The sequence below is a fragment of the Lepus europaeus genome, chromosome 1 (assembly GCF_033115175.1).
Source record: "Lepus europaeus isolate LE1 chromosome 1, mLepTim1.pri, whole genome shotgun sequence".
NCBI lineage: Eukaryota > Metazoa > Chordata > Mammalia > Lagomorpha > Leporidae > Lepus > Lepus europaeus.
Window position 1 is genome coordinate 74,710,016 of NC_084827.1, and position 27,598 is coordinate 74,737,613.

At 49.6% G+C, this 27,598-nt stretch overlaps 1 protein-coding gene across 7 annotated transcripts in view; it reads right to left on the reverse strand.

The window, feature by feature from the left end:
* TMEM163 (transmembrane protein 163) overlaps nt 1-27,598 on the reverse strand; it is a 464,757-nt gene that overhangs the window by 19,097 nt on the left and 418,062 nt on the right. For 6 of the 7 annotated variants that reach the window (XM_062185937.1, XM_062185921.1, XM_062185905.1 and 3 more), the window contains one exon: nt 21,395-21,491. In XM_062185937.1, coding sequence (XP_062041921.1) covers nt 21,395-21,491 — 97 coding nt within the window. Of the gene's footprint in view, nt 1-21,394; nt 21,492-27,598 lie in introns of those variants that run through there. The other variant, XR_009865484.1, reaches the window with a different exon arrangement.

Genomic DNA, 27,598 nt, shown 5'->3' on the forward strand with positions numbered 1-27,598 from the left:
AGCCATCAAACTGTATATTTAAAAGGATCAATTTTGTTTTATGTATTCCATCTCAATAAAACTTTAAAAAAAAAAAAGCTAATTTATCTCAGGCATCCCTAAGAGACACTGACTTGTAGTTACACAATCTGCCTCCGCATATTACCCTAACACACCCACGGTCCCAGCACGAGGCAGAAGACAGACATCTAACCACAGTCACGACGAGGATTAGATCCGAGGCTGAGGGGTCGCTGGTGGGACACGGACACGGATGGCCGACTTCCAGGCATGGACTGCCTATGGATGCTCTTCCACTCCTTTTTCTAGTCTTACCTCGAGTATTTGTTCAGCATTTCCTGGCACCTCTCCTCTGAGAACTGACTGTGTCTACTCCTTGCCCGCCCTGGACCCTGCTCTCCCGGGTCCTGGGCACGCCCTCGCCCTGTTCCCTTCATCATCCTGCTGCCTCTGAGCTCCCCGAGAGGAGGGGCCCTTTCTCTCCTGCCCCAGTACCCATGCACACTGCCTTCAAACACAGCCCTGAGATGAGCCAGTGCGCTGCCCGGGAGGGACGTGAGCATCCCAGGAGACAAAGGCTCTTCTGGCTAGCAGTGTTACGGAAGGTGCAGGAATGTTTATTCGTGCGGTCATTTGTCATTGTGACCCTTGCCTAGTGCACGCAGGCTGCTGTACAATACCATGGACTGCAGCTCGCTGATGACAGACATTGGTTTCTCTTGGTTCTGGAGGACGGGGGCCCAAGGTCAAGTTGTAGGCAGATGCCCCATCCGGTGAGGGTTGCTTTGTGGCCTACTGATGACACCTTGCTGTGTCCTCCCAAGGTGGGTGGGGCAAGGAAGCTACCATGCTCACTTTAAAAGGGGGGGGTGGCACTATGGCATAGGGTGTAAAGCTGCCACCTGCAGTGCCGGCATCCCATATGGGTGCCAGTTCAAGTCCCAGCTGCTCCACTTCCAATCCAGCTCTCTGGTATGGCCTGGGAAAGCAGTAGAAGATAACCCAAGTCCCTGGGCTCCTGAATCCATGTGGGATACCCGGAAGAAGCTCCTGGCTTTGGATCGGTGCAGCTCCAGCCATTGCAGCCAATTGGGAAGCGAACCAGAGGATGGAAGGCCTCTCTCTCTCTCTGCCTCTCCTTCTTTATCTGTGTAACTCTGACTTTCAAATAAATAATCTTTTTAAAAAACTATTTTTTTGAAAGGCAGAGTCACAGAGCAAGAAGGAGACAGAGATCAATCTTCCATTCACTGGTTCACTCCCCCAATGGCCACAAAGGCCAGTCCTAACCCAGGCTGAAGCCAGGAGCTTCATCTGAGTCTCCCACGTGGGCGGCAGGAGGCCTAGGCACTCGCATCATCCGCTGTGTTCCCCCAAGCCATCAGCTGGGAGCTGGATTCAAAGGGAGCAGCCGGGACAAGAACCAGCACCCACACAGGATGCCAGTGTCACAGACAGAGGCTTTACCCACCATGTCCCAGTGCCAGCTCCTTCTCGGCCTTCTTTCTGAGGGTCCTATCCCATTCATGAGGACTGTGCCCTCAAAACCTAATCACCCCAAAAAGCCCCCAGCTCCTGAAACCATCGCCTTGGTGTAAGGATGTGAACATGGACAGCAGGCTCAGTAAAATCATCCCCAGGGTGAGGCTGGGGGCGGGGGGGGAGGCAGAAGGGAGAAGGCTAAGCTGATCAGTTTTCTAAGGACCAAACTGAAGCCACTAGTGGTACCTTAGATGGAAAGCAACAGGCCCCGGGGACAGTCTTGCTGAGCAGCAGCTCTTTATCTCTGGACCCCTGGAGGGAAGCAGGTCCCCGGGGGAGAGCAGGGCTGGACTTGCGGGAAAGCCCAAGAGACTTGGGTGGGGCAGACTCTCAGGCTTCCGTGATGATAAGGGAGATGTGGCCTTCGGGGACTAATGAGGTCGTGAAGGTGGAGCCTCACCTACAGTGTTAGCCACGTTCCTGGTAAGAGAGGCCCCGCAGCTGCCTTGCGCCTTCCCCGCATGGGCACACAGGGAGGAGGTGCCATGTGTGAAGAGGAAGTGCCCCCTCGCCAGACACGGAATCCACGTGCTCCCGGCCTCCCCGCCTCTGCCCCTGGGAGAATCAAGCAGGTGCTGCGCTCACGCGGCTCAGGGTACTACATTCTGTTCCAGCAGCCAGATCGGGCTAAGACCCCGATGGCAGGCAGCCTGGGGGCCGCCTCCTGAGCCTGCTCTCCACACGTCCCCCGCCTTCCACACTGCGCTGCCACGAGCCGAGCCCGGGGTCAGCCCCCGCAGTGGACTGTCCTTTCCAAGAGCTTGTAACACTTGCACTCTAATTTGCATTTTCATTTCCAAGTCCACTGGTCCCGGTGTGTAAAAAGCAGCACCCTAACTCGATGACGCAAAATGCTTCCAGAGGAGTTCCAAGAACCTGACGGACCCCCAGGGTGCAAAGTGCGCCACATTCCCAACTGTGGTCTCTGCCAAGACCAGCCCTGTCCTGCCTTGGAGCACAAGCCACAGAGACACACGATCCAGGGCCCCAGGACGGAGTACACCAGGCAAGGTCAATAAGCCGTGAAGAAACCACACAGCAGGAAGGGCTTGGGGAGGAAGGGGGGTGACTGCCCCAGCGTCACAGAGAATGGGTGCTGAGCTGTGTCCCGAGACCAGGGCTCCCAGCCACCCTCCAGCAGCCTGGCACTGCCCACCCCGTCTAATTCTCTCAGCCCACACTGCAAGGTGGGGAAAGCCATAGGGTTAATTTGGGGGATTCAAGTGCAATCTGGGGAGAGCTGGCAAAATCTGACCTGGGTGAGGCGTCTTGTGCTGATGTGTGATATTAAATACTGCAAGCCAGCCCTGGAGACCTTGGTCAGCCATGCCTGGGTCTCACTGGCCTCGTCTCTGGGAAAACGTGGGGCCTCTACACTGCACAAGACACGATCTGGGGAATACAGGATGACGGTCCCCAGGACCTGGAGTACAGTGACTTTTCCACCTCCCCTCAGAAAAGCCAGATCCAACCAAACCAACTGGATAAAGCTGACCTCTTAACACCCTGTGGCTCCCACTCTGCTCCAGCCACCCTGGCCTCCTCCAAGTTCCTCAAACATGCCTTATGCCAAGTTCCTACCCCAGGGCCTTTGCACATACTGTTCCCTCATATCCACATGGCTCACTCCCTTGTCTCCACCACCTCTGTTTAGAACCCACTTTCTCAGTGAGGTGGTCTCTGACTACGATCCCTTCCATTCGTCTGAACTTGTTAACCAGCACACATCAGTTTCAAACACACATGCTAACACTGAAAATTAATAAACTTGAAAACTTGGTTGTTCCTCATTTGAACAGCCACGTTCAAGTGCTCAGCACGGCTCTGGGCCATCATCTTGGAGACTGCAGGCGCAGGACAGTTCCACGGTCACACGAAGCTTTCCTGATAATGCTGATCTGAAAACAAGTTTGTTTTTCCCTTGCACTCGAGATAAAAGCATTAAGTGGCTAGAAAGTGGAACAGACACGTGCAGGACAGGAGCAGCTAGAGGTCATGACCTGGCAAATGGACAAAAGTAACAGATAGGAGACAGGACCCAGGGCTGAAGTCCATCATGTGGACAAACGCCCTGCCTCCAAAATGTGCCCAGGGTTTTCAGACATTACCATATACTTTTCCACTGATTGATTAACATATTTATTAACTAATGATTAACATAAATATTATATAAATGTAAATAACATAAATGATTAATTAACATAAATATTTTTGACATTCAATGTGAAAAATTCTATCAGTGGTATAACTACCCCCAAAACAAAACAAAGAATATGCCCATTATCACGGAAAATCCCCGGATGTCCCCCTCTCAGTCCCTTGCAGCCACTTTGAGACTCGTGTCTCTGTAATTTCTCCTATACTTGAATTTTACACAGAATGGAATCACGCGGTATGTGTTTTCCAGGCTGGGTCCCTTTGTCAGCACCACATGTTTGAGATCCGGCCACATTGGGGCAGATCTCCGTAGTTGCTCATGTCTGGAAATGGAGCCCCCAAACACTGCTTGGAATGCAGGTGCCAGACATGAGGAGGCACAGTCTCCCAGCCTCCCTCCCTTAGCATAAAGCGCCGTTGGCATAAAGTGTCTTTTGGTAGTATGAAAATTCACTCATTGGATGGAGGCAGTGGTACAGCCAGCCCTACAAGAATTTGATCACTGGAGTCTTAAGGTCATTTGCTTCTCTAATGGGTAACACACTGATGACCGGTGTTGTCTCAAGGGGTTTCATTTAGGGACCTCCAGGTCCAGGCAGGGGAGCTCTAGGCCCAGGGCTGACAGCAGCTACCACCTGCATGTATCCCCCAGACTGACTGAAGAGCACAGCACCACCGACCAATCAAAGGAAGGCCACAGGCACCACCAGCCAACCAGGAACTCAGACAAATAATACCTATACTTCCTTCCACCACCTGACAACTGGCTGGTTTCCTGTGAGCCGGGTGGCAGACCCAGGTGTGTTTCTTGGCCCTCCCTGCGGAAGGGTTCCAGTCAGCCCATCTAAATGGCCCCCTGCTGCATCCAGGCATTCACAATTAGATTCCCCGTGGAGCCCAAAGGTTGTTGATGCAAGAGACAGGTGAACAAAGACAAGGAGCTGATGGGGTTGAACAGCCTCCCCTCACTCAGGAGACCATCTGCCTCCCCGTGAACTGCACTTTCAGGTCAGATGCTGGGGTGACGCAGGCTGTGGCCATGGAGCCACTGGACCCGCCTCTTCCATCAGCTTCTAGGAGTGCAGGTCCAATCCCTGAGCTTGACCGTGGCCGTCAAGATGTCTCAGGGCTAACTCTGAACCTGCTCCAACTTGCTGGGCTAATAACAGACCCCAGTGTCTCCGCCATCAGTTGCATCCGATATCCCGCATGTCAGAATAGAAGTAGTGATGTGCATTAGCACCGTAATCCAATTCCATCTCCTGACTCTCACGGGCATATATAACAGCTAGCCTTTATTTCGAGTGGGTCACCAGCCTGCCGCCCCTGCTCACATTGTTACATTGACTTTCTCTGACCTCCCTGACACCACCACCACGTCCCCTACAGCCTCCTCTCAAATTGCATTCGCTCACAGTGAAACCCTGTGTAGAAATGAGATTTTTTTCATCAGTGCCAGCTGTCACCTCTTACTTTAAGCGTATTCCTTTTCAGCGGCGACACTGGCAGCTGCGATGCCAGGGCACAGTGACCTGTGGCCACGGACGCCACACAGAGGCCATGTCTGGACTCCACAGGGCCCCTTCCCCGCACACCAGCCCTGTCCTTTTTCCTAAGCTGTGTGACAGCGAGGGGGGAATACGGAGGCTTGCTTATGCCTGCAAAAAGGCGTCCTTTGCCTTCTAATGAGGACAAATTCCAAGCCATCGTGACACGGCGTGTGTCAGAGGATCACCTAGGGAAATGCCAGCGCTGGCTGAATAATACATGAATATCGATTTATGGCCCCAGGTGAAATGGAAACAGCCACCCTTGTCCTCCCGCCTTTTCATCAGCTCCCCTTCGGCCGGCAGGGGTGGAGGAAATTGCGCCAAGCAGGAGCCCTCCATTTCCCCTGCCTATTAAGCGATACTGACAAATGGCCACAGGTTTCCATTCCAGTGCTTAACAACTTCTACAGTTAGCACAGGGCCATCTGGATGTCGGAGCACCTGTGTGATCTTTAGACAAACAGGTGAGTAGCCAGCAGCCGGCTTGCAGGAAGCCAGGCCCAGCTGGTGGCCCTGCAACATGTTGGAAAGGGAGCTGTCCACTGCTACGGGCACCAGGAAGCCCATGAGGGCAGCGTCCTATGACGTGGCAGAAGGGGGGGAGCAAGCTGTGCCAGCTGCAATGTCACAGTCATGGCAGGGACACGGAGGATACTCGGGGACGCTCGGCTGTCACTCTAAGACACAGTCTGGCTTCCGTGACAGGAGGCATCAGTCAGCTTGCTACTTCCTGACACAAACCAAGGCCCCCAAGGCTCTGAGCATCATCAGGGAATCTGAGAGGAGCCACCTTGGCTGGACTCAGCTACCATCCTCCACTGGTCACCCGCAGGCATTTCAAAGCAATGACAACCCTGGGGAGCCCTAACACTGGGACCAAGTGCAGCTTCCTTTGAGTAAACGCCTCCTAACAGGGATGCACAGCCTCTCTGGAGAGCTCTATTCTGGGGATAAAGTGGGACCTCGAGTCTGCTCCCTGTGTTGGCATGAAGGACACCCCAACATCCAAGTTCCAAATGAGATAGTACCGAGTATCAACAGGAACAGTACAAGCCTGCACTACTTTGTCAATGCTCCTAAGAAATGAGGCTCTCTTCCAGCACCCTCTCCTAACCCTGAACAGAGAGGTTAAGGAGCCCCCTGCCAGGACCGGGCCACGCAACTCCACAGGGATCCCGCAGGCATGCAGGATCTCTCCAACCTGAAACCCACTGCCATTCACTCCTCAAAAGATAAAGCGTGCTCTTTGGCTAACACTGCCTCATGGCCCTGATTTTCAGTTTTCGTCAAATAAAATGCAAAGGACAAATAATTCACAAAGCTGCGAGCATTCGCTTTCCACATTGGAAAGTGTCTTAACATTCAGAAGGGATTCCAGCTCAAGTGAGCAGAATGAACACATCTTCAATGCTCGGGAGCCCACTACATGGCAGCGCAAGGTGTCTGAAGGCATGAAACCAGAAGGAGAAAGAAACCAGAGCGGGGTGATAGTCGCCAAACCGTGAGCCTGGGGACGAGACGGACGCATGGCGGCCACCTCGGCAGAGCGGTGAGATGTCTCAGCAACTCTCACCTCCATGATCCTCCGCCAATGCTCAGGTCTTGATGCCACCAGGCATCCCAGGGACGGGGTGAGAGAGGCGGGACCCAAAGCACACGGCGCATTCCGTGACGAGGTCCTTAAGCTCAGACCTGTTCCAGGATTGCTCAGAAGGCGCTGGCTGCTGATCCCAGCAGGGGAGAAAGCACTCGTGTCACAGGCAGCAAAATCAAGGGTCTGCAGTGGACACACCAGAGGCAGCCAGGGCAGGGAGATGACCCGGAGACGAGGAAGCGGTTACTAGGGTTCCCCTACTGCCTGGAAAGTACCCTCGAGCAGGAGAACAGAGAAAAAGATTCCACGTGCATGAAATAGACTTACAAAAGGAGCAAATTACATTAACACATAGTAAAATATTCAAAATTAAGCTATAGTGATAAAAGTACTTCTAAATGAAGGCATTAAATAGCAACACCTAAGAGCACATCTAAATAGTAATTTGAAGTCATAAAGCACACACAATGTTGAGATATGCCAAAACCAACCTCAGGTAAAAATGCCTGGTTTTTATTGGTGACAATGTCACAAGCAGTCTCATTTGACAAATGTGGTTTACTGTCCAAATTTATGAAATGCTACATTTCAAGTCGATGCTGAAAGAAAATGCAGGCACATTTTTCCAGTCTGAGTTCCTGGATTCCTGAAGTCCATCTATGGACCCCCGTGGCAGGTTAAAGACCCCAGCCCTAGCATGAAGCCCACGCGGAACGAGCACCACGTTTACGTCAGACACTCACACACTAGGTTACGGTGTTCCCACCAGTGGCAGATGCACATGGCAAAGTGGCTCTGTGAGACTGTAGCTCCTACTGACCTCAGAGCCATCTCAGGACACGTAGGTGTCCCCTCTGACGTCTGCATGAGGACCAAGCTGCCCAGTGAGACATTTCTCAGGAGGATCCCTGTTGTGAGCCAACACATGGCTCTATATATTCCGTACATGTTCCTAACTAGAACCAGACAGCCAATAATAACCAGATACTGGGGAAGCTATCTGAAAGATGGACCAAAACAAATAGAAAAACAGCACTTGGAAAAAGTAGTGGGTGAGGAGAAGACCATGTTCAAAAGTTATAGTCGGGGCTGGTGCTGAGGTGTAGTGGGTAAAATGGCAGCCTGCAGTGCTGGCATCCCATATGGGCGCTGGTTCAAGTCCCGGCTGCTCCACTTGTGATCCAGCTCTCTGCTATGGCCTGGGAAGGCAGTAGAAGATAGTCCAAATCCCTGGGCCCCTGCACCCATGTGGGAGACCCAGAAGAAGCTCCTGGCTCATGGCTTCATATCGGCACAGCTCCGGCCATTGTGGACAACTGGGGAGTAAACCAGCAGATGGAAGACCTCTCTCTCTCGTTCTGTCTCTTTCTCTCTTTCTGCCTCTCTGTAACTCCTCCTTTCAAATAAATAAATAGAGCTTTTAAAAAAATAACATATTCAGGGTGATGCTGAAAGAAGCCATACAAGGGCCGGAGCTGTGGCATAGTGGGCTAAGCTTCCACTTGCAATACCAGCATCCTATATGGGCACTGATTCGTATCCTGGCTGCTCCTCTTTTTATCCAGCTCTCTGCTGATGGCCTGGGAAGACACTGGAGGATGACCCAAGTCCTTGGGCCCCTGGACCCGCATGGGAGACCCAGAGGAAGGTTCTGGCTCCTGGCTTCGGATAGGCCCAGCTCCAGCTACAGCAAGTTAACCAGCCAATGGAAGACCTCTGTCTCTCCCTCTCTCTGTAACTCTGCTGCTCAAGTAAATAAATAAATCTTTTTAAAAAGCCACATATACAAGGATGCTTCTAGAATTCATGGAAAATGGAAATTGTAAGTTTATTTGGGTGCAAAAAGTGTTTTAAACTCATATACAGTTTTGTTTTTTTTTTCCATTATACACTTTCCCCACAAAGCTCCCTGTGCATATGGGCTGCCTCACCTGCACACATCCCCACCCAGCACACGGGAGAAAAGCAGTCACAACTATATGAATGTGCAGGGGGAGCCTGGGACAAGCTCTGTCAGTGTTCTCCCTCCCTCCCTCTCTCAGAGATATAAAAATGGCCCCGGCCAGGTCCCAGGCTGCCTCTATGGATTCCCTCAGAGATAAGCTCCCTTTGGTCATACCCCTTTCCTAAGTGTGGTGCTAGCCTACTGCCTGGTACAGACAATGGCCTCGTGCATGCATGCGTTCATTCGTTCAACAAACATGTATGAGTTCCCATCACTTGCCAGGGCCTTTGAGTTTCCACAAAGAGATAAGCAACAAAAATTATACTGCCAGATGCAAAGACCCTTAGAGCAAGCGCCGTGAGCCATCACAGAGCACAGAAGAGACAGACACCTCAGCTGGGGCTGGGTGGGGTTTAGGGAATTCCAGATGGAGGGGAGACGTCAGATAGACGGCTAGCGCCCTGGACCTGGGGCAGTGCTCTCCCCCCTACAGCAGGAGGGAGGCAAAGCAAGGGCCAGGGTTCTTCACAGCCCCCTGTGCACAAACCTGCCCTCTGCACAACAGCCGACCACGCAGAGAGGAAGAAAGTCATTCTGGGGACCCTCCCGGCACAGCTGAGGGCAAGTTCCCGAGGGAAAAGAGCCTGGATTCAGTCTCCCTTGGTCTCAGACTTTCTCAACTCTGCTAGGGCACTGGGAGGATCAGAAAGCCCACTATAACAGGAATATTGAAGGGTTAAGAATAGTTGCCCAGTTTCCCAAAACTCCTCCCTGGAAAGTAGCAAATGCTTCCCTAACTACACTGGTGCCTTCATTGCAGGGTCTGACCACTTCTTGGCATTTTGGCCAAGATCAAGTGCATTGCAGGGTCTCAATGTCTAGCCAGGGGCACAACACTGCCAAGGAGTGGCACTGCCCAGCGACTGGAGGACAGCATAAGCAGGGAGAGGAAGCACCTCCAGCTGCTGGGAGCACTCCCTGCCCTCGGATGCACCATGTGCACCCAATCAACACAGAGCTTGGGGAACGGAACACTCAGCGTGATTCTCTCCAGTAGCAGACAACAACCTGAGAGAGAGAGAGAGAGAAAGAGAGAGAGAGGTAATGATTGTGTTGTTTGTCTTATACTTAGAGAAGTGAATGAAAGCAATAGTTACCTGAAGCTGTTAAGCAAACACTTTTTGAAAAATAAATTCTTCAAAAGACAAGAAACTGCTCTCCCAGTCTCGCAGAGAGAAAGAAGTGCTAAGTTGGTTTGTTCTCACATTCCAGATAGAAAAACAAGTCCTAAGAGATGAGATGAACTTCCCAAGGTTAAGCACAAAGGTATTTGAATAGCAAGTGCCCCACCTTGATACACCAACCCCCATCTGCGATGAGCATCCTACACAGATGCCTCCAGAGCGGGCTGCAGGCGGTCCTCCTGCCTACCTCCCTCTCTCCATCCCTCCCTCTCTCATGTCCATTTCATCACCCTGACCCAGCACACCCCAAGAGAAGTCTCCATGGAACCAGGCGAGTCAGATGCCCCCAGGCCACCGGGAAGATGGTAGGCGGGCCAGGGATCACTCCCATTCAAGAGAACATGGGGAATTTCAGATGCGGAGTGCAGTCAGAATGTTCTGGGAGACTGAGTGGGTCTCCATCAAGGAAACCGAGCCAGTTCTATGAGATTGTCATGAGGGCAGAATTCCTCACTGCAATATCTGAGGGACATCAGGAGGCAAACCACGGGCCAGCAAAGGGCCTTCAACCAGGTGTGCAGAGACGGCTCTGCCTTTACCAGCTGTCTCTAACACTGATACAGTGTGGTCTATAAGGGGGGCATTTTATTTCTTCACTTGAGCCCTTGTCTCCTTGTATTAAATGCCTCCTTCAATAAGCCAAAAGAGCCTCCTTTTCTGAGGTTGGAAAACACAAACAGGCATAATATACAGGAAAACAGCAACATGGCATATTCTCATTAAAACCCACGGCTTCCAGAGCGAGGCCCAGAGAACCAACCGGAGCCACCGTGCGGTCATTTCCTAGGTAACATTGGCGCTAACAAGGAAGGCACACTGCACGCCAAAGACCAGAAGGATCAAGTTCCCCTGGCCCAGAGGCTTAAGGGGATTAGCGCCCTTCGTGGGTGCTTCTGGCAAGATCAGTTAGGCTGATCCGCAAAAGCTCCTGTTAACGCCAGCCTCTGGGGACAGCTGTCATAATTAGCCTGCTACTTACACGTTCCCCTCTTAGCATGCCCACTCTCTTCTCCTACTGTCCACTTACTGTGTGGCTTCTAACAGTGCTGTCAACACCCCGGGCACTAAAGGCATGGGCCATCCTAGGGAAAATAAAAAGCTCACTCCATAGCAATTTAAAATATGTGTCCTATATGTCTCTGGACGGGATTCCCTCCTGAGCAATGCGAGGTCATCTGTGGCCAGGCACAGCCCCTGGATGCACACTCCGACCAACTTTGATGTGTGTTGTATACATGTGAAGCCATCACCAAAAGTAGGAACATATCTCTATTATTCCCCGAAGTTCTCTCATGATTCTTTCACATACACACACACATACACACACATGTTCTCTCTCTCTCTCTCTCTCATCCTCAGGTAACTGCTATCTCCTCTCTGTCACTTTGGACCAGTATGCAGGGAAATTATAGACATGGAGCCACACAGGTTAGACTTCTTTTGGCTTGCTTCTGGTTCCCACCTGAATCATTCTAATATTGTTATGTGTTGTGTGGCCCATAGTGCTTTAAAAAAAAAAGATTAATTTATTTGAAAGAGTTACAGAGAGGCAGAAGCAGACAGAGAGTCTTCCACCTGCTGGTTCACTCCCCAAATGGCCACAACGGCCATAGCAGAGAGCTGGATCAGAAGTGGAGCAGCCGGGACTCGAACCAGTGCCCATGTGGGATGCTAGCACTGCAGACGGTGGCTTTACCCACTATGCCATGATGATGGCCCCCCAATAGTGCCTTTGAATTGCTGTGTGGTATCCCACTGTATTAAAACACTGTAATATGTTTATCCATTCACCTGCTGAAATACTCTTAGACTGTTCCCAATTTTTAATATCAGAACTAAAACCGCAACAGACATTTCTTTTGCAGCCTTGTATTTTCATTTCCCCTTGGGTATTTCCCTGAGGGTGGGGGGTGAGGTCATACAGTAAACAGATGTTTGACTTTTTAAGGACCCTCTGAATTACTTCTCTGACATCACCGTACCATTTTACTCTCTCCCCATCAGCATATGAGAGTGGTAGCTGCTCCACACATTTTTGATCTTTGTAGGTTATTGCAATTTTTAAAATATTAGACTTTCTTTAAAATTAAAGGCAGAGAGAGAGAGAGAGAGAGAGAGAGAGAGAGAGAGAGAGAGAAATCTGCTGGTTCACCATTCAAATGCCCACAACAACCAGGGGCTGGGCCAGGCCAAAACTAGGAACCGAATCTGGGTCTCCCACATGGGTGGCAGGGACTCAGTTATTTGAACTGTTAGCCACTGCCTTCCAGGGTATATTTAGCAGGAGGGCAAAACAGGGGGCAGAGCCAGGACTCCATCCCAGGCACACCGATGCAGGATGCAGGTGCTCCAGGTGCCCTCACAGTCCATTCCAGTGCTTGCACAGAGCTTTCAATTTGCAATTCTCTGATGACTGACAACATTGGCAATCTTTTCATGGGCTTGTTGGCAATTCGCTTATCTTTTCTGGCGAACTGTGTGTACAAATCTTTTGCCAATTCTCACTGGTTGTTTTCCTCTTAAGCTGTTTGGTACACATTCTAGATACGAGACATCTGTCTAATACCCGTGTCGCTGGGCTACCTTGTCGTTTTGTAATTTTGTAGTGTAATTTTGTGCTGGAACAGCAAAGAGTTTTGATTTTGATGAAGTCCAGTGGTCAGTGCTCTGGTCTACAGTGCACATTTTCATACTGAATCTAAGAAACCTTTTCCTAGCCCAAAGTCCTGACAATTTTCTCCTTTGTTTTCTTCTAAAAGTTTTGGTTTCAAGTTTTACATAAAGGCTTATGATCTGTTTTGAGGTAATTTTTGCTTAAGGACTGACATCCATTTTTGTCCATTAGGCTATCCAGTTGATCCACAACTATGTGCAAAGACTTTTGTTTTCCCCACTGGAATGCCCGGGGACCTTGTCAAAAACCCACTGACCTATGTAAGCCTATTTCTGGAACTTTCCATTCTCCTTAAATTTACCCAGCCAATCTTTATCCACCTTTGTCAGTGCTCAGCTTTCTTCCGTTTAGAAGCTGTGGGTTCTTGACCCTAGGATGAATGAAGAAGTCAATCTTCTATGGTAACGGATTAATTCTAAGAAGGATGGGACGCTACTGACCATCTGGCACTGGTTTCTACTTTTGTTTGTGTAGTGCTATGGAGACAGAGGTAGGAGGACACTGAGGACCTTGATCACATATGATGTTTTTTTTTTTTTTTAAATATTAGTCATGGGGGCCAGCTCTGTGGTGTAGTAGATTAGGCTGCCACCTGTGACAATGGCATCCCATATGGACACCAGTTCATGTCCCAGCTGCTCCACTTCCAACCCAGCTCCCTGCTAATGCATGCAAGAAAGCAGCAGAAGATGGCCCAAGTGTTTGGGCTGCTGCTACCCACAAGGGAGAACCAGATGGAATCCCAGGCTCCTGGTTTTGGCCTGGCCTAGCACTGGCTATATTAGCCATTTGGACAGCGAAGCAATGGAATAAGGCCTCTTTTTCTATGTATGTCTGTCTCTCTCCAACTCTGCCTTTCAAATAAATAAGTAAATTTTTTTTCTTAAAGACAGTAAAAGGGAGAACATCCAGCCCCTGGACAGTTCAATACAACTTCATCTTCCAGAACGGAAGGCGCTGCAGGTCTCCAACTTGCTTCCACACCTCTTGTCTCTTCCATTATCAGCCAGCACTCATTCAACACTCATGTGCTAAGCATATCACCTGCATTATCTATCTCCATCTGGTAAACAAAGAAACTGAGGCAGGGAAAGGTTACACTGCCTGCTCCAGGTCCCCCAGTTAGGAGCCGCAGAGCTGTGATTTGAACCCTGGTTTTAGCGCCTTATTAAAGCCTACCTCAGAGTGCCCGCTGCGTACAGAGGGAGCCTTTGGAAACTTGCTCTGTGCCACTGGCTTAACACTGACAGGTGGCCCGGGTGGGTGGCAATTCTGTGAGACCCCTCACCTTGCTTCCAACCTTGACTACTGTTCCCACACTTGTTTTCCTACCTCCAGGGGATGCCAGGAAGAATCTACTGCCAGAGGTGTGCTGAATGGAGGCAGGGTTTGATGTTGAGATGACAACAAGAATGCAAAAGAAAGGCTAAGTGTCTTTAGAGAGGGCGCTTCCAGATGGTTACGATGGGGTGGCAGGGGCTCGAGTGTCTGTGCCTGGGGTGGGAGTGGTGGGCGCGAGTGAGTGAAGACACCAGGAGGAGCAGGGATGTGTACAGAAGCCAGGCTTCCGGGCAAGAGCTCAGGTCACCTGGAGGCATGGAAAGCCCTGAACAGGATCAGGGCTGAGAGGACGGGAAGAACCCAACTTTGCACGAAGAATGGGCACGCAGGCAGGTGGCAGGCCATGCTGGCCCTATTCCTCCTGCCTCGTAGCAGGCAAAGATTCATGAAAACAACATCCTAAATGGCTCAAGAACATACAAGGTACTTTAAGAAGTTCATGGAAAATGGAAATAGAAAGTTTATTTTGGTACAAAAATTTTGAAATTCGGGGGCTGGTGTCATAGCATAACAGGTTAAGCCGCTGCCTGCAATGCCACCAACCCATATGGGTGCTGGTTCATATCCCGGCTGCTCCATTTCCAATCTAGCTCCCTGCTAATGGCCTGGGAAAGCAGCAGAGGATGGCCCAAGTGTTTGGGACTACGCAGCCACCCAGGAGACCTAGAAGCGGCTCCTGGACTCCTGGCTTCAGCCTGGCCCAGCTCTGGCCATTGTGGCTATTCGGGGGAATGAATCAGTAGATGGAAGATATCTTTCTCTATTTCTCGCTCTCTAACTCCACTTTTCAAAGAATTTTTCTTAAAAAACTGGGAAATTCATGCATACAAGGGATCTTTAAAAAGTTCATGGAAAATATGCATTGTGAAAATAAGTCACAAATTTCAAAAGGTTTTTGCACCAAAACAAACTTATCATGTAATTCCACTTTCTGTGAACCTTCTTCTTCTTTTTTTTTTTTTTGACAGGCAGAGTGGATAGTGAGAAAGAGAGACAGAGAGAAAGGTCTTCCTTTTTGCCGTTGGTTCACCCTCCAATGGCCACTCTGGCCGGCGCATCACGCTGATCCGAAGCCAGGAGCCAGGTGCTTTTCCTGGTCTCCCATGTGGGTGCAGAGCCCAAGGACTTGGGCCATCCTCCACTGCCTTCCTGGGCCATGGCAGAGAGCTGGCCTGGAAGAGGGGCAACCGGGATGGAATCCGGTGCCCCATCCGGGACTAGAACCTGGTGTGCCAGCGCCGCAAGGCAGGGGATTAGCCTGTTAAGCCACGGCGCTGGCCCCGTGAACTTTCCTGAAGTACCCTCATAGAAGTAGCTCCTCTAACCCAAGCTAGAGGCCGCACATGAAACACTCTGCAAACATACAAGCCTACGAAGCTGAGAACCACAGCTATTTCCACCGGTAAGATCACCGGGCCACATTCCCGGCTGGGGACTTGCAAACCTGAAATTCCCTCTCCCCGGGGTTTATTTGCAGCTTTGCTCAGGAGAGTGGTGTCTCACCGGAGGCTCCTGCAGGAACTGTGTGGAAGCCCCAGTCTGCAGAGCCAGGGTAGTGTTGGAGCGCGGCACACATTCAGCAATACTTGGTGAACAAGTGCACCAAGCAAAGAAAAGGTTTTCCCCCTGGAAACCACCCTCCCAGTCTACAGGGCCAGGAATGGAAACAAAGCTGCTGACCGGACATTTGCAGGACAATCAGAAACCCACAGGGGCTCCGTGGTCTGGCTGGAGTGGAGCAGCTTCCTTCTGGTGACTGGGAGAGAATTTAACGCCAAACTTCAGAGGTGAGACAGACAAGGGGAGGCTTACAGGCAACCTTGCTTGCAACGATAACAAAGTAGAACCTTGCTAAGCAACTGCTGCTGACTGTTTTTCCTTCCCCCCTTTCGCCTCCTCTCCCTTAGCTTGTCTCTCCCTCCAGCCTTCCTCCCTTCTACTCAGAGACCCCAGTGTAAACAGCAAACAAAGATATGAGCAAGAACAGAGGTTGGCCACAACCAGAGGGCACCTGTGGCTCTGGCTGGTTCTTCAGCCCCACCCCAGACTGGAGACTGGAGAGCAAAGCCCTGTGGGAGTTTGCCATGATGGCCTCTATCATAGCCCTCATCACCACGTACCCAGGGTACCAGCAGGTGGACCCCTTCTCAAGTGGGAGCTCCCTGGGAGCAAAAGCCAAGTCCTGTGAGAAGCAAAAGGCTTTGCAGAGCAATGAAAACCTCCAGCTGTGGTGCCGGCGCCATGGCTCACTTGGTTAATCCTCTGCCTGCGGAGACGGCATCCCATATGGGCGCCAGGTTCTAGTCCGACTCTCTGCTGTGGCCTGGGAGAGCAGTGGAGGATGGCCCAAGTGCTTGGGTGCCTGTACCCACATGGGAGACCAGGAGGAAGCACCTGACTCCTGGCTTCAGGTCGGTGCAGCGCGCCAGTCGTGGCGGCCATTTGGGGGGTGAACCAACGGAAGGAAGACTTTTCTCTCTGTCTCTCTCACTGTCTATAACTCTGTCAAATAAATTTTTTTAAAAAAAGAAAAAGAAACCCTCCAGCTGTTATTGCCATTTCACTCTGCATATCTAGTGCCCCAACAGAGCCTCCATAGGCATGCAGACACCCAGACGGGAGCCAGTGTTACCAGTGCAGCCCATGGCCAAACAGTATTTACTGCCAGGTGTGACCAGTTACCATGGTAATCATCACTGGAATCAGTATTATTGCCACACGTGGGGCCCAGACCCAGCCTGAGTGAGATCTCAAGGCAAACCAGTCATATTGGGCGACTGATGGCAGAAGCAGGGAATGAGCTGGTGACTGATCAGGACACAGAAAGCCCAAGGGCCACGCCGGGACTTGTGAGAGCTGCGAATCAGAGGCCATGTGACCCGCTTCCTGTGTAGAACTGTGAAGCAGTTCCACCATACACACAGCACTTCCACAGTCACCCTGCTGCTGTGTCTCACGAGCTCTGTTGTGCAGTAACGGCTGTGGCCCATTTCGCAAATGTGGACACTGCTCTCAGAGCACGTGTGACTCGCTGAGGTCACAGCATGAGGTCAGCTTTCTCTAGATGCGTTCAGTGCTGGAGACAGCAGCCCACGGATAGGTACAGCCACCAGAAGCCCAAGGGAGAGCAGCGCCGGCCTCCTCCAGAGAAGCCGGGCAGGACCCGAGAGGCCAGGGGCACCCCACGGTCAAACATCGGAGCACCCACAGCCAGAGGAAGACCAGGAAGCCTGGAGAAGGGGCTGTGGAGCCCAGACCCAAACGACTCTGATAAGCACTTCAGAAACCTCGCAAGGCAGAACTGTAAAAACAGCAGCTCCCCACAGAAGTGCTGTTTTCCAAGGCAGCGTCACTGGTTGTCAGTGCGCTACCCACGTGACCAGGATCAAAGCCTCCGACTTCAGCACTGTCTCCAAGTTACCAACAAAGGGACCAAGTGTCAGGATGGGTGTGTGCCTGGCCCACAGGCAGGCGGGTTAGAAGGGGCGGAGAAGAGAAGAATCACACCCAGGATGGGCGGCCCACATCCCCCCCCCCCCCCCCCCCCACTCCATGCTCCACAGCCTTGCTAAGGCCAGTCCTCTATGCGAGTCCACACACCCTACGATCCTCCTCGTTCAATACTTGTCCCATTGCATCTTCTGGTGCTTCATGGTCTGCCTGCTTGTGAGTTTTTCAGGAGGCAAGGTAGTGGGGGCTCAGCCTGACAGCCCACGTGATAAGAGGAGCAGGTGGCAGGTGTAGCCAGAAAGGCCAGGGTCAGGAGTATGAGCAGAAGACAGGAGGGCCAGAGGCAGAACGCCAATGGACGGCAGGGCTGGGAGGCCCATAGTGCTGTTATAGATAAGGAGACAGGAATCAGAAAAAAAGTCAGATGAAATTTGCCACCACACCTTCCCCCAGGGCTGCCTCTACAACTCCTCCTGTGGCCTTCAATCCAAAATCACCCCTGTGAAAAGCTGCTCTCCAAAACCAGCAACAGCCAAAAATACCCAACATGGTTCTGCTGACCACGTTCCCATGATGACCTGTAGCTAAGTATCCTGCAATTGCAATAGGATTACCATGGTTGACACTCCTACTCCCATCATGCACCTGACACATGACACTTCCAAGACTTCCTAAAAAGTCTAGGAAACGGGCAGTTGCAGGATTTCTGGAATTCTCTACCCTTTCCTGGAAAACCCTACCCAAAGTAACACCCCATGTATCTCCGGATCACCCCCAACCTTGTGGGGCACAGCTCACTGTAAAGCTTGCCTATACTCTCTGGTGAGTGTGTACTTTTGTGCTTTTTTTTTTGTCTTTTAGTTAAACTTGCTTCTAACTGACATGATTAAAGTTGTGGTAGAGCCCTTCCCAAGGTCAGAAGAAGAAAAAGGGAGGCATGTGCCCTGGGAATGAAAGTCAGTTGTTATCTGCTTGCCCGAGAACGTTCCAATCACAGTTATTGTCTGCTTCTAGGTAACCATTTCAGGTTCTGCTTGCTAGTACAGAACCATGGAGTTAACCGGCCAGACAGCATGACTCAGTATGTGTGCGGAAAAAACATCATCAATAGCTATGTGCACATGGCCATTGTATCAGTTTCTGTGGCCACCATGTAACATTATAACATCCAATCAAATGTATGCGTGTAGCCATACAAGGGAGACAAAGAGGATAAAACCTCTTATATACAGGAAATACTCCCGTTTGTTTGGGACTCGGGCTTTTGGATAAGAAGTTCCATCTGGGTTTTATGCTCGTGTTAAATAAAGAAGACTACTTCCTGTTAAAAGACCTTGGTGTCTTGTCTCTGTACACAAATCCTACTATACTTTGACTTTGTTAATACATGTTATTTCTCTGCTAACCTTTATCTAGGTCTCATCCTCAAATTCCCCTGTGCACCACAAATAAGAACCCAGATCCACCCATCCCCCAACTGTGCCAGGAGTCAGGTCAGCCCTGGAGAGGCGGCAAGGGTTCTAATCCAGGTGCTGTCACCAGCCAGCTGATGGCCTCAGCAAGATCTCTTCACTCACAGAGCCCTGGTGTGGTAAGGGAAAGAAGCAATGCCACCTGCTCTTTCTATTTCTATTTCACATTAAACACAGGTGTCCACTCTTTCCTGGAAACCTGTGGGACCTGACAACCCAGGGCCCATATTCCAGCAGGATAAGCCGGAGGAAGGCCAGACCCTTCACCCAGGCACACATTCCCAGGCTGCTGCAAACCTGCTGGCATCCCCTACTTTTGTCTTAGGCTGGCTTCTACAGTCAAGAGAGTTTGTGATTAAATGAAGGACTATAGATAAATGCTCACTTTGAACAACTACAAGTCAGGGGTTGGAGGCCTGGCTATGGCTTGCTGGCTGCTAGAAACTTCTAGCAAGCGAATCTGATGACCTGAAATTGAAAAACCATTGATTATGACCTGGCAGCATTTGCCTGGCCCCGTGGGCCACCAGCTGACTAGAAGGCCTCCTGCCTTCACCTGATGGATGAGCCTCAAAGTTCCCAGGTTCATCTGTCGTAACTCTGAGGGCTTAAAAAACAAAGGCACCTTCCATCTTTGCTCCAGAGTAGTGATGGGATGATCATGAATGGGTGCAATCTTTAAATATCACACCAGAACCGATAACAGACAGGCAGGCCCAGTCTCAGGCACCCTGTGGAACTTTCTCAGAACACCACCCGGAGCAAGGCATGAGACGCCCTGAAATGGAAATGAGGGAAAAACTGTGCATGGATTGCAATTTTTTTGGTACCAAAATAAACATCTTTTAATTCCATCTTTCCATGAACTTTCCTACACCTTGAAGTGGAATTTAAGTCTGTGTGTTGCTTTTCTTAAGAGCACGAATAGCTTGGGAAGATAAAAGACTTCCCAGCTCACAGTGGTTCAGCTATCAAGAGCAAAAGGCAGGCAGGCCTCAGCGAGGCCCCGTGAGCACAGCCGTCCATCCCATGTTGTGTCAGCCCTGCGGGAAATTAATTTTTAATGCCCAAATAAATGAATGTGTCCACTGGTGTAATGCTGAAAATTCCTAGCAACAAGCATTTCTTAGAGTTGCGGAAGGTTTCCAAGCCCTGAAAAGTGCAAAGATGTTACGTAGGGGACATCTAACACATTATAAAGAGAGTCACATTTAATGTCACATTTAATGCCTTTGGGCATTACTTGACAAGAGGGAATGTGGACTGGCAAGTTCCATGCAGCAAAAGGATGGAAGCGTCCAAGCAGGAAGATCGGGGTACCAGGAGACAATGAAGACAGTGCAATAAACAGGAGCCCGCACTGCAGACAGCTCCCCCTCTACCAGAGATCCCAGGCCAACAGGAGGGCCATCCCGACCTTCACACCCATCCTTCCGCCCTGTCACCGACACCGCCTGTGGTCCCAGACGGTTGTGCAGATCTTGATGGATTATTAAAAGGATTGCTTTAGCCATGATTAAAAGACAGTGGAGAAAAACTTAAAGTGGCCACTTTAATGTTTCTACAAAACACAGAAATTTCCACCTCATGTCCTACTCCCCATATACACACACACACACACACGTATGCACGCAATACCTCATACCAAAAGCATTAACATGAATTTGCACCAAAGTAAAACTAAAGTCATTTTGGCCTCCTATAGGAGGGTGCAAAGAGCCAAACTCAGGTCCCAAGAGAAGAGCCCACATCCTGCATCTAACTCACTGCAACCGGGACACACAGAATCGTTGCAATGGCACCGCCTTCATCTCCTAGTTCCCAACTGGCTGCCTGCCGTGAAGACTGCAGGATGGGAGACTATAGAAATATCTCTTTCCTCAGCATTGCTGAGGGGAGGGAGGGAAACGATCAGAGTGCAGGTAATGACTGTCACCCAGAGGACAAAGCCATCAAAGACGGATTTCCATATGAAATTGTGACCTGCAGTTTCTACAACCAAAATGTCAGCTGGGCCAGAAAAACTAATGTGAGTAGATTTATATAGTAAATTAAGGTGAAAAGGAAAAGCCAAAAAAGAATTTATGATAATAATCATTGGGTGCAGAAAAACAGATGCACACAGCTCACACTGGGTTACGCTACTATACAGAAACGATCTTGTTTCTCTATACAAAAAAGCTTCCTGCTTTACGACCAGTGAAAAGGCGTAAGAGGGGGGAACACAGAACCCAGTACCAGCTGCACTATGTGAAGTGTCTTCATCTGCCCCTGTTCTGTCGAGTCATCTGTATTGCTATGAGTTCTCAATCCCCAAAATCTCTCTCGCTCAACCTGCTCGCTCCCCCCAGTAAGCCAGGACAGGAGGTCAGGACTGCTGACGGTGCTGCTAGGAAAGATCGTTAAGGAGGAAGAAGCACCTTACCACTTCCGGGAGCAGCTTCGTTGAAAGGTCATGGATGGCTTTGACCACTATACATATGGATGACAGAAGGAATATCACCCCTAAGATGACACAGGCTCTGCAGAAAAAAAAATACAAAAACCATTGAGATTCATTACTGGGAGAACTCCACGTGGCTGAGAGGTTGACACAACAAAGATGACAAGGACAAAAGCTGGGAGTCCAATGCAACTGTTATTTGTCATACCCACATGGTGACTCCCCACAGTCCCAGTCACTTCAGGAGAACACAGCTCAGGGTTTTAGCTACAATGTCAAACTCTATGGCAAAGGGGCTCTCCGTGCTACACAGTCTCAGGGCATCCCACGGATGCTGGCAGGCAAGGGTCTCCAGCGCCATGATATCCACGCCTGACCTGGGAAGCTGTGTGCTTCCTTGCGTCCCAGGCTAAATGGCAAAGAGCAGAGACACCTGAGCTCTATCGCTGACTGGTCAAGGAGCTAAACCTCACCTAGCCTTGGTTTCCTTACCTTCCAAATCAGAATGATATTCCCTACCTCAGAGATAGGACTTGATGCACAAAACATAAAACCATAACCCATTCATGTGGGCTTACACAAAGGCAAAGTGTGCTTTGAATGTTTCCAAGTACGACATGATAGGATACTTTGGATTTTCTTTGTTCATTACTTCTAACTTTTAATTTATTTTATTTACTTGAAAGGCAGAGCAACAGAGAAAAATCTTCCATCTGCTGGTCTACTCCAGAAACATCTGCAACAGCAAAGACTGGACCAGGACAAAGCCAGGAGCCTCAGACTCCATCCAGGTCTCCCAAATGGGGTCCAAGTATTTGATCCATCACTTGCTTTCTACCAGTGTATTAACAGGAGGCTGGACCAGACGTGGAGGAGCAAGGGCTTGAACCAGCATTCCAACAGTGAACGCAGGCATCCCAAGCAGTGGCTCAACCTGCTGCGCCCCAGCACTTCCCCCACCCCATACTGTGGACTTCATCAAGGCAAAAAGGAGGAATGATTTGGCAGTGACGAAAGACAGAGTATGGATGTTAAGATGGACGGAATCAGAAATGGAAGGAAGGAAAGGTGAAGTCCACCAAAACACCCAGCACAGCACGAGGCAAGTGAGGGTGAGGCTACAGCAAACCAGAAGGTTCCCAGCTGGGAGCGGGGAGAGGACCAGGAAGGCAGCCTATGGGCTCTCAGGACAGACACAACAAACCTCCAGAGCCAACCAATGAGGGCTGCGTAACACAAGAGAAAACCACCAAATGAAAATGGAGAGAAGAAATGACAAGAATGCCCACCGTCCGCTCAAGATCATTCCTGTCCCAGCCTGACGCCTCTGCCACGCGGCAGCCTCCTTCAGTCCTGGCCCTCCAGCCACCGAATCCAATCAGCTGCCCTTCGCTGTCTTGGATTCCCTTCTCGGACCTAACAGCACGGCCCCAGACTGCCCACCTCACGTGGAAGTGGCACACGCTCACAATCCTAACAAGGCCCCCGGTACAGAAGTCAGGAATAAAAGCAGGTCAACAGGGCTGCTCGAGTATGCTCACTAGGCTTCTAATCCACACTCGAGTTGTAGGTTTTATATTAAAAAATACAAAATGAATGAGTCATAGCTGATTGTGGAAAAACACCAAAAAGAACCCAGAGATGGAAGGAGAAGTGCTGACTGGGCGGGGAATCTAGGGACAGACTTGAGTAAATGAATGAGCTGCCAGGATGCTGGGAATCCCCATAATGAGCCCCCAGTGAGAAACATACCCTCAAGGGAAGGAAATGCTAATTCAGGCAACCAGCACTTGCTGGTGCAGCTACTGCCAAACAGTGCATCTGGGGCTGGCAGCCACAGTCCTGCAAGGCCATCAGGGATAAAGATGCTGTGGAGACAGGGATGCATGGAGGAGCACGGGGCACCTGCTGGAGGGCCCACTGGTGCTAAGGTAACAGTGCAAGATGAGATGCCAGGGATGTGGAGTCCAAGGCTCCCACACAACTGGCTCCTCACTACCAGCTACGCACATTCCAAAGGCCACTACGGACCAGCTAGCTGTGCTCAGCGCTAGGGGTCACCATCTCTACCTGTGAACAAATGGGCCACTTGAGGTTCAGGTGCAGGAAAGCATCCTATAGCCAGGCTGGGTCTCCAAGGCAAGTTCTGCAACATGGTTTCCCCTACCCGTCTCCATTCAGAGCCTTCCTGAGAATTGGCAGAGAGTTTCTCTTTGGTTCACTGTTTCCGGTCGGTTCCGCCAGCATCTCAGCACCTCCCAGCTCTGAGGACACCTGTTCCTCACCTTGGAAGCTTCATTTTTTTTTTTTCAAATGTTGCCTGGAGACGATTTTAGTCCTGCTCTAGCAGCAGTGAATCCAGACTGGTGCATTTGTTTAGAAGCTCTGGACAATTCTAAGAACGTGGGCTTGCACCCAGGTGAGGCCCTGCCTCTGCGGAGCTTCCACTATGGGGGTAAAGCACACAGCAGCTCCCTGGGAGATAGGTGGGGAGGCGTGGTCATCCCGGCTGTGAGGATTGAATTCGGTCCCAGGGCCCCTAAGAGGCTTTGCAGAGCACCTGTTCAGTGCCCAGCTTTCTCTCCCTGAGCGATGAGGGCAGCCACCACTGTCTGCCAGACTACCTACAGGCAACTTGTCACCACACTCTCAAGGAAGCCTCCAGTCCACACTGCCAGCAGGGGAGACAGAGCAAGCACCTGTGCTTCTCCCTAATGGGGAAGAGCGATGCTGTGGGAACCGGCTTTCACCACATCACTACAGCGCATGACAATCCAGTCAGGGTTCTGTTTACGTCATTAAGGAGGCAACTACGATGGATACAAGGGCCTTGCTACATAATTTCTGGTCTATACCTCTTTCATGAAAACGACACTTCTTCAGGGCAAGAGCCCGATTGCTCAGTGTCTTCAAGGGCATGAAGCAGGTGCTCCATGCTCCCGCAGAGGGGATGTCATAAGCAGCCGACGCATCCCTGATTTGTACATTTCTCCATGCACTCTAACAGGGCACCCAGTGCTTACCAATGGGCACAGGAGGAGGAATGAGACTCCTTGCACTCCAGCCAGGCGCCCCTGCAATAGCCACACAGTTATGCAACACCAGAACAGAGCACACATCGAAAGAAATCTGTGACTTGGCTTAAAAAGCCGATTTTAAATGTGTTAGAAATTGGAGACTTCAAGATGGCGGAATAGGGAAGAAAACGGGCTGCTTTTGAACAGGGGGACGTAGCAGAAGAAAAGTGGAGGGCGTGCATTCCCAGGAGAGTTGGAGAGAATTTTGCAGCGGAAATTCTACAGAAGGAAGAGGGACGCCGTGGAGCAGCGTGGAAGGTGCACACAGCAATGTGCACAGCCACCACACACGGCCCCCTGCAGCCGCGACCTGGAGGCAATGCCAGCTTTGGAGAGAGAGGTGAAAGCACAGTGTGGTAACCTGGGCCACAGGTGAAAATGCCTGAGAGACAGCCTCACAGCCCACACTGGAGCCCCAGCGAGAAGCAGGGCATCAAACTGGTCCACTGAAAGAAAAACGCATTTCTTTCTCCCCATCCCCTCACGAGGGCATCCAGCAATGGGCGGGGAGAAGGGGCTGTCTTGACACCAGTAGAGGCTGCAGCAGCTTTTGTGTGTGCATGTAACCAGAGGGAAAAAGCTGTGCTCCTCACTGACTTTGAGTCTGGCTGGGAAGGTTGGCAGGGGGCTGGACACCCACACAGGCCTGTGAGGTGCCCCCATTCTCTCAACACATCACAGGCTCTGGGGCTCAGGCTGCCAAGGTGGAGCACCCACAGACAGCTGGCTCTGAGAACATCTCTCTCTGTGGATCCTTTGCATCCCATGACTGTGGGAACCTTGCATGCTCTGACTGTGAGAATTCTACGACTGCACAATAGGGCACAGGACATAGCTGGGTCTCTGGGCAATCACTGTGTCTGGTGTCAGAGGCTCGGTGCTCTCTGACCAGGGTAGGTCATCTCAGAGGGTTCTTTGCTCATGCTGAGGTCCCTACAGACCCTTTGTGTGGTTCATGTGCCAGCATGGATGGGGGTTTACCCACTGTGTGCTAACCCTGGACACCGATCACCTTGTAAGGAAACAGGTTGTGATTAGCCAACAGGTGTGATCATACCCTCTCCCCTGCTGAAAATAGAGATCTACCACACCCAACTTGGATGCCATCCTGGATACTTGCCTCTCCCCGCAACCCAGAGCACTAACTAGAGCTCCCTGGCCTAACCCAGTACGTGTCCCTGGATATTCACTGGAAGAGCAGACACTCCACTAAGCCACAGAAGCATAGTTCAAGGATAAAATCCATCAGAGGAGAAAACCAACAAGTATTTCTACAAATGCCTAAAAGCAAAAGCAGAAATTCAAGAAACAAGAATAAGGAAAACATGACTCTCCCAAAAAACACACAACACTTCAATATTAGAAAGTGAAGACAAAGAGGTTGGTAAAATTCCTGAAAAGGAATTCAAAAGATTGATCATAGGATACTGAGAAGCAATGAGAAGCAAATTCATGAGTTATAGAATCCATACATGATACGGATAAAAAATTTTCCAATGAGATTAAGATTTTGAAGAGAAATCTCTGTACTTAGTACAGGATTAATCATATGTATATAAGTTAATTGAAGATAGACCTGCATAATTTCATAAAATTGTATTTATGAAATGCATGAAGTTTGTATATCTTAAATAAAAGTTTTCTGGGAAAACATTTTAAAAATATCTAGAAATGAAGAATTCAATATGTCAAATAAAAAAATACAGTGGAAAGCTTTAACAACCAACTTAGTGAGGCAGAAGAAATAATATCTAAGCTAGAAGACAAATCTTAGGAAATATCTCATATAAAAAAAGAAATTAGAAAAATTAAAAGCAATTTGAGATTTATGGGATACTATCAAATGACCCAACACATGGGTTTTAGGAGTTCCTGAGGTGTAGAAAGAGAGCAGATTAGAAGGCTTATTCAGTGAAATAATTACAGAAAATTTCTCTAGTTTGGATAAAGAAAGGGACATCCAAGTATAGGAAGCACATAGAAATCCTAACAGACACAACCAGAAAAAATCTTCACCATGATGCACTGTAGTCAAATTATCCACAGTACAACATAAAGAAAAGATTATAAAATGTGCATGAGTGAAACGTCAGATTACTTTTAGAGGATCTCCAATTAGACTCACAACTGATTTCTCATCAGAAACCCTATAGGTTAGGAGAGAATGGAGAGACATAGTTCAAGTTTTAAGAGAAAAAAAAAGAAATCAACAAACAACAGATGCTGGTGAGGATGTGGGGAAAAAGGCACACTAATCCATTGTTGGTGGGAATGCAAACTGATAAAGCCACTATGGAAGACAGTTTGGAGATTGCTCAGAAACCTGAATATAGCCCTACCACATGACCCAGCCATCCCACTCTTTGGAATTTACCCAAAGGAAATTAAATTGGCAAATAAAAGAGCTGTCTGCACCTCAATGTTTATTGCAGCTCAATTCACAATAGCTAAGACATGGAATCAACCAAAACGCCCATCAACAGAAGACTGGATAAAGAAATTATGGGATATGTACTCTAGAGAATACTATACAGTAGCAAAAAAAAAATTGATATCCGGTCATTTGCAACAAAATGGAGGGATCTGGAAAACATCATGCTGAGTGAAATAAGTCAGTCAAAAGGGACAAATATCATATGTTCTCCTTGATCTGTGACAACTAACTGAGCACCTAAAAGGAAACTTGTAGAAGTGAAACAGACACTATGAAAAGCAATGATTTGATCAGCCCTTATCCTGACTGTCGAGGAACAGCTTACTATTTTATTCTTTTTAGTATTTTCTTTTTCTACTTAATACCATTGGTTGAACTCTTTACTTAACACAGAATTATTCTTAGGTGTTTAAATCCAATTGAAAATTGATCCCTGCTAAAAATAAGACTGGGAATAAGAGAGGGAGGAGATGTACAGTTTGGCACACACTCCCTCGGACTTACCCCTAAGGGTAAAGCTAAAAACTTGCCTTGGGACTGCAGATCCCATTAAGTTGGCAGGTACCAATGCCATCTTACTAAAGTGATAAGTTTAAATTCATAACTGATAGTAAAGATAGGATTGAGTGTCAAAGAGATCACATAAATAAGACTAAGCATCTGCTAATACTAACC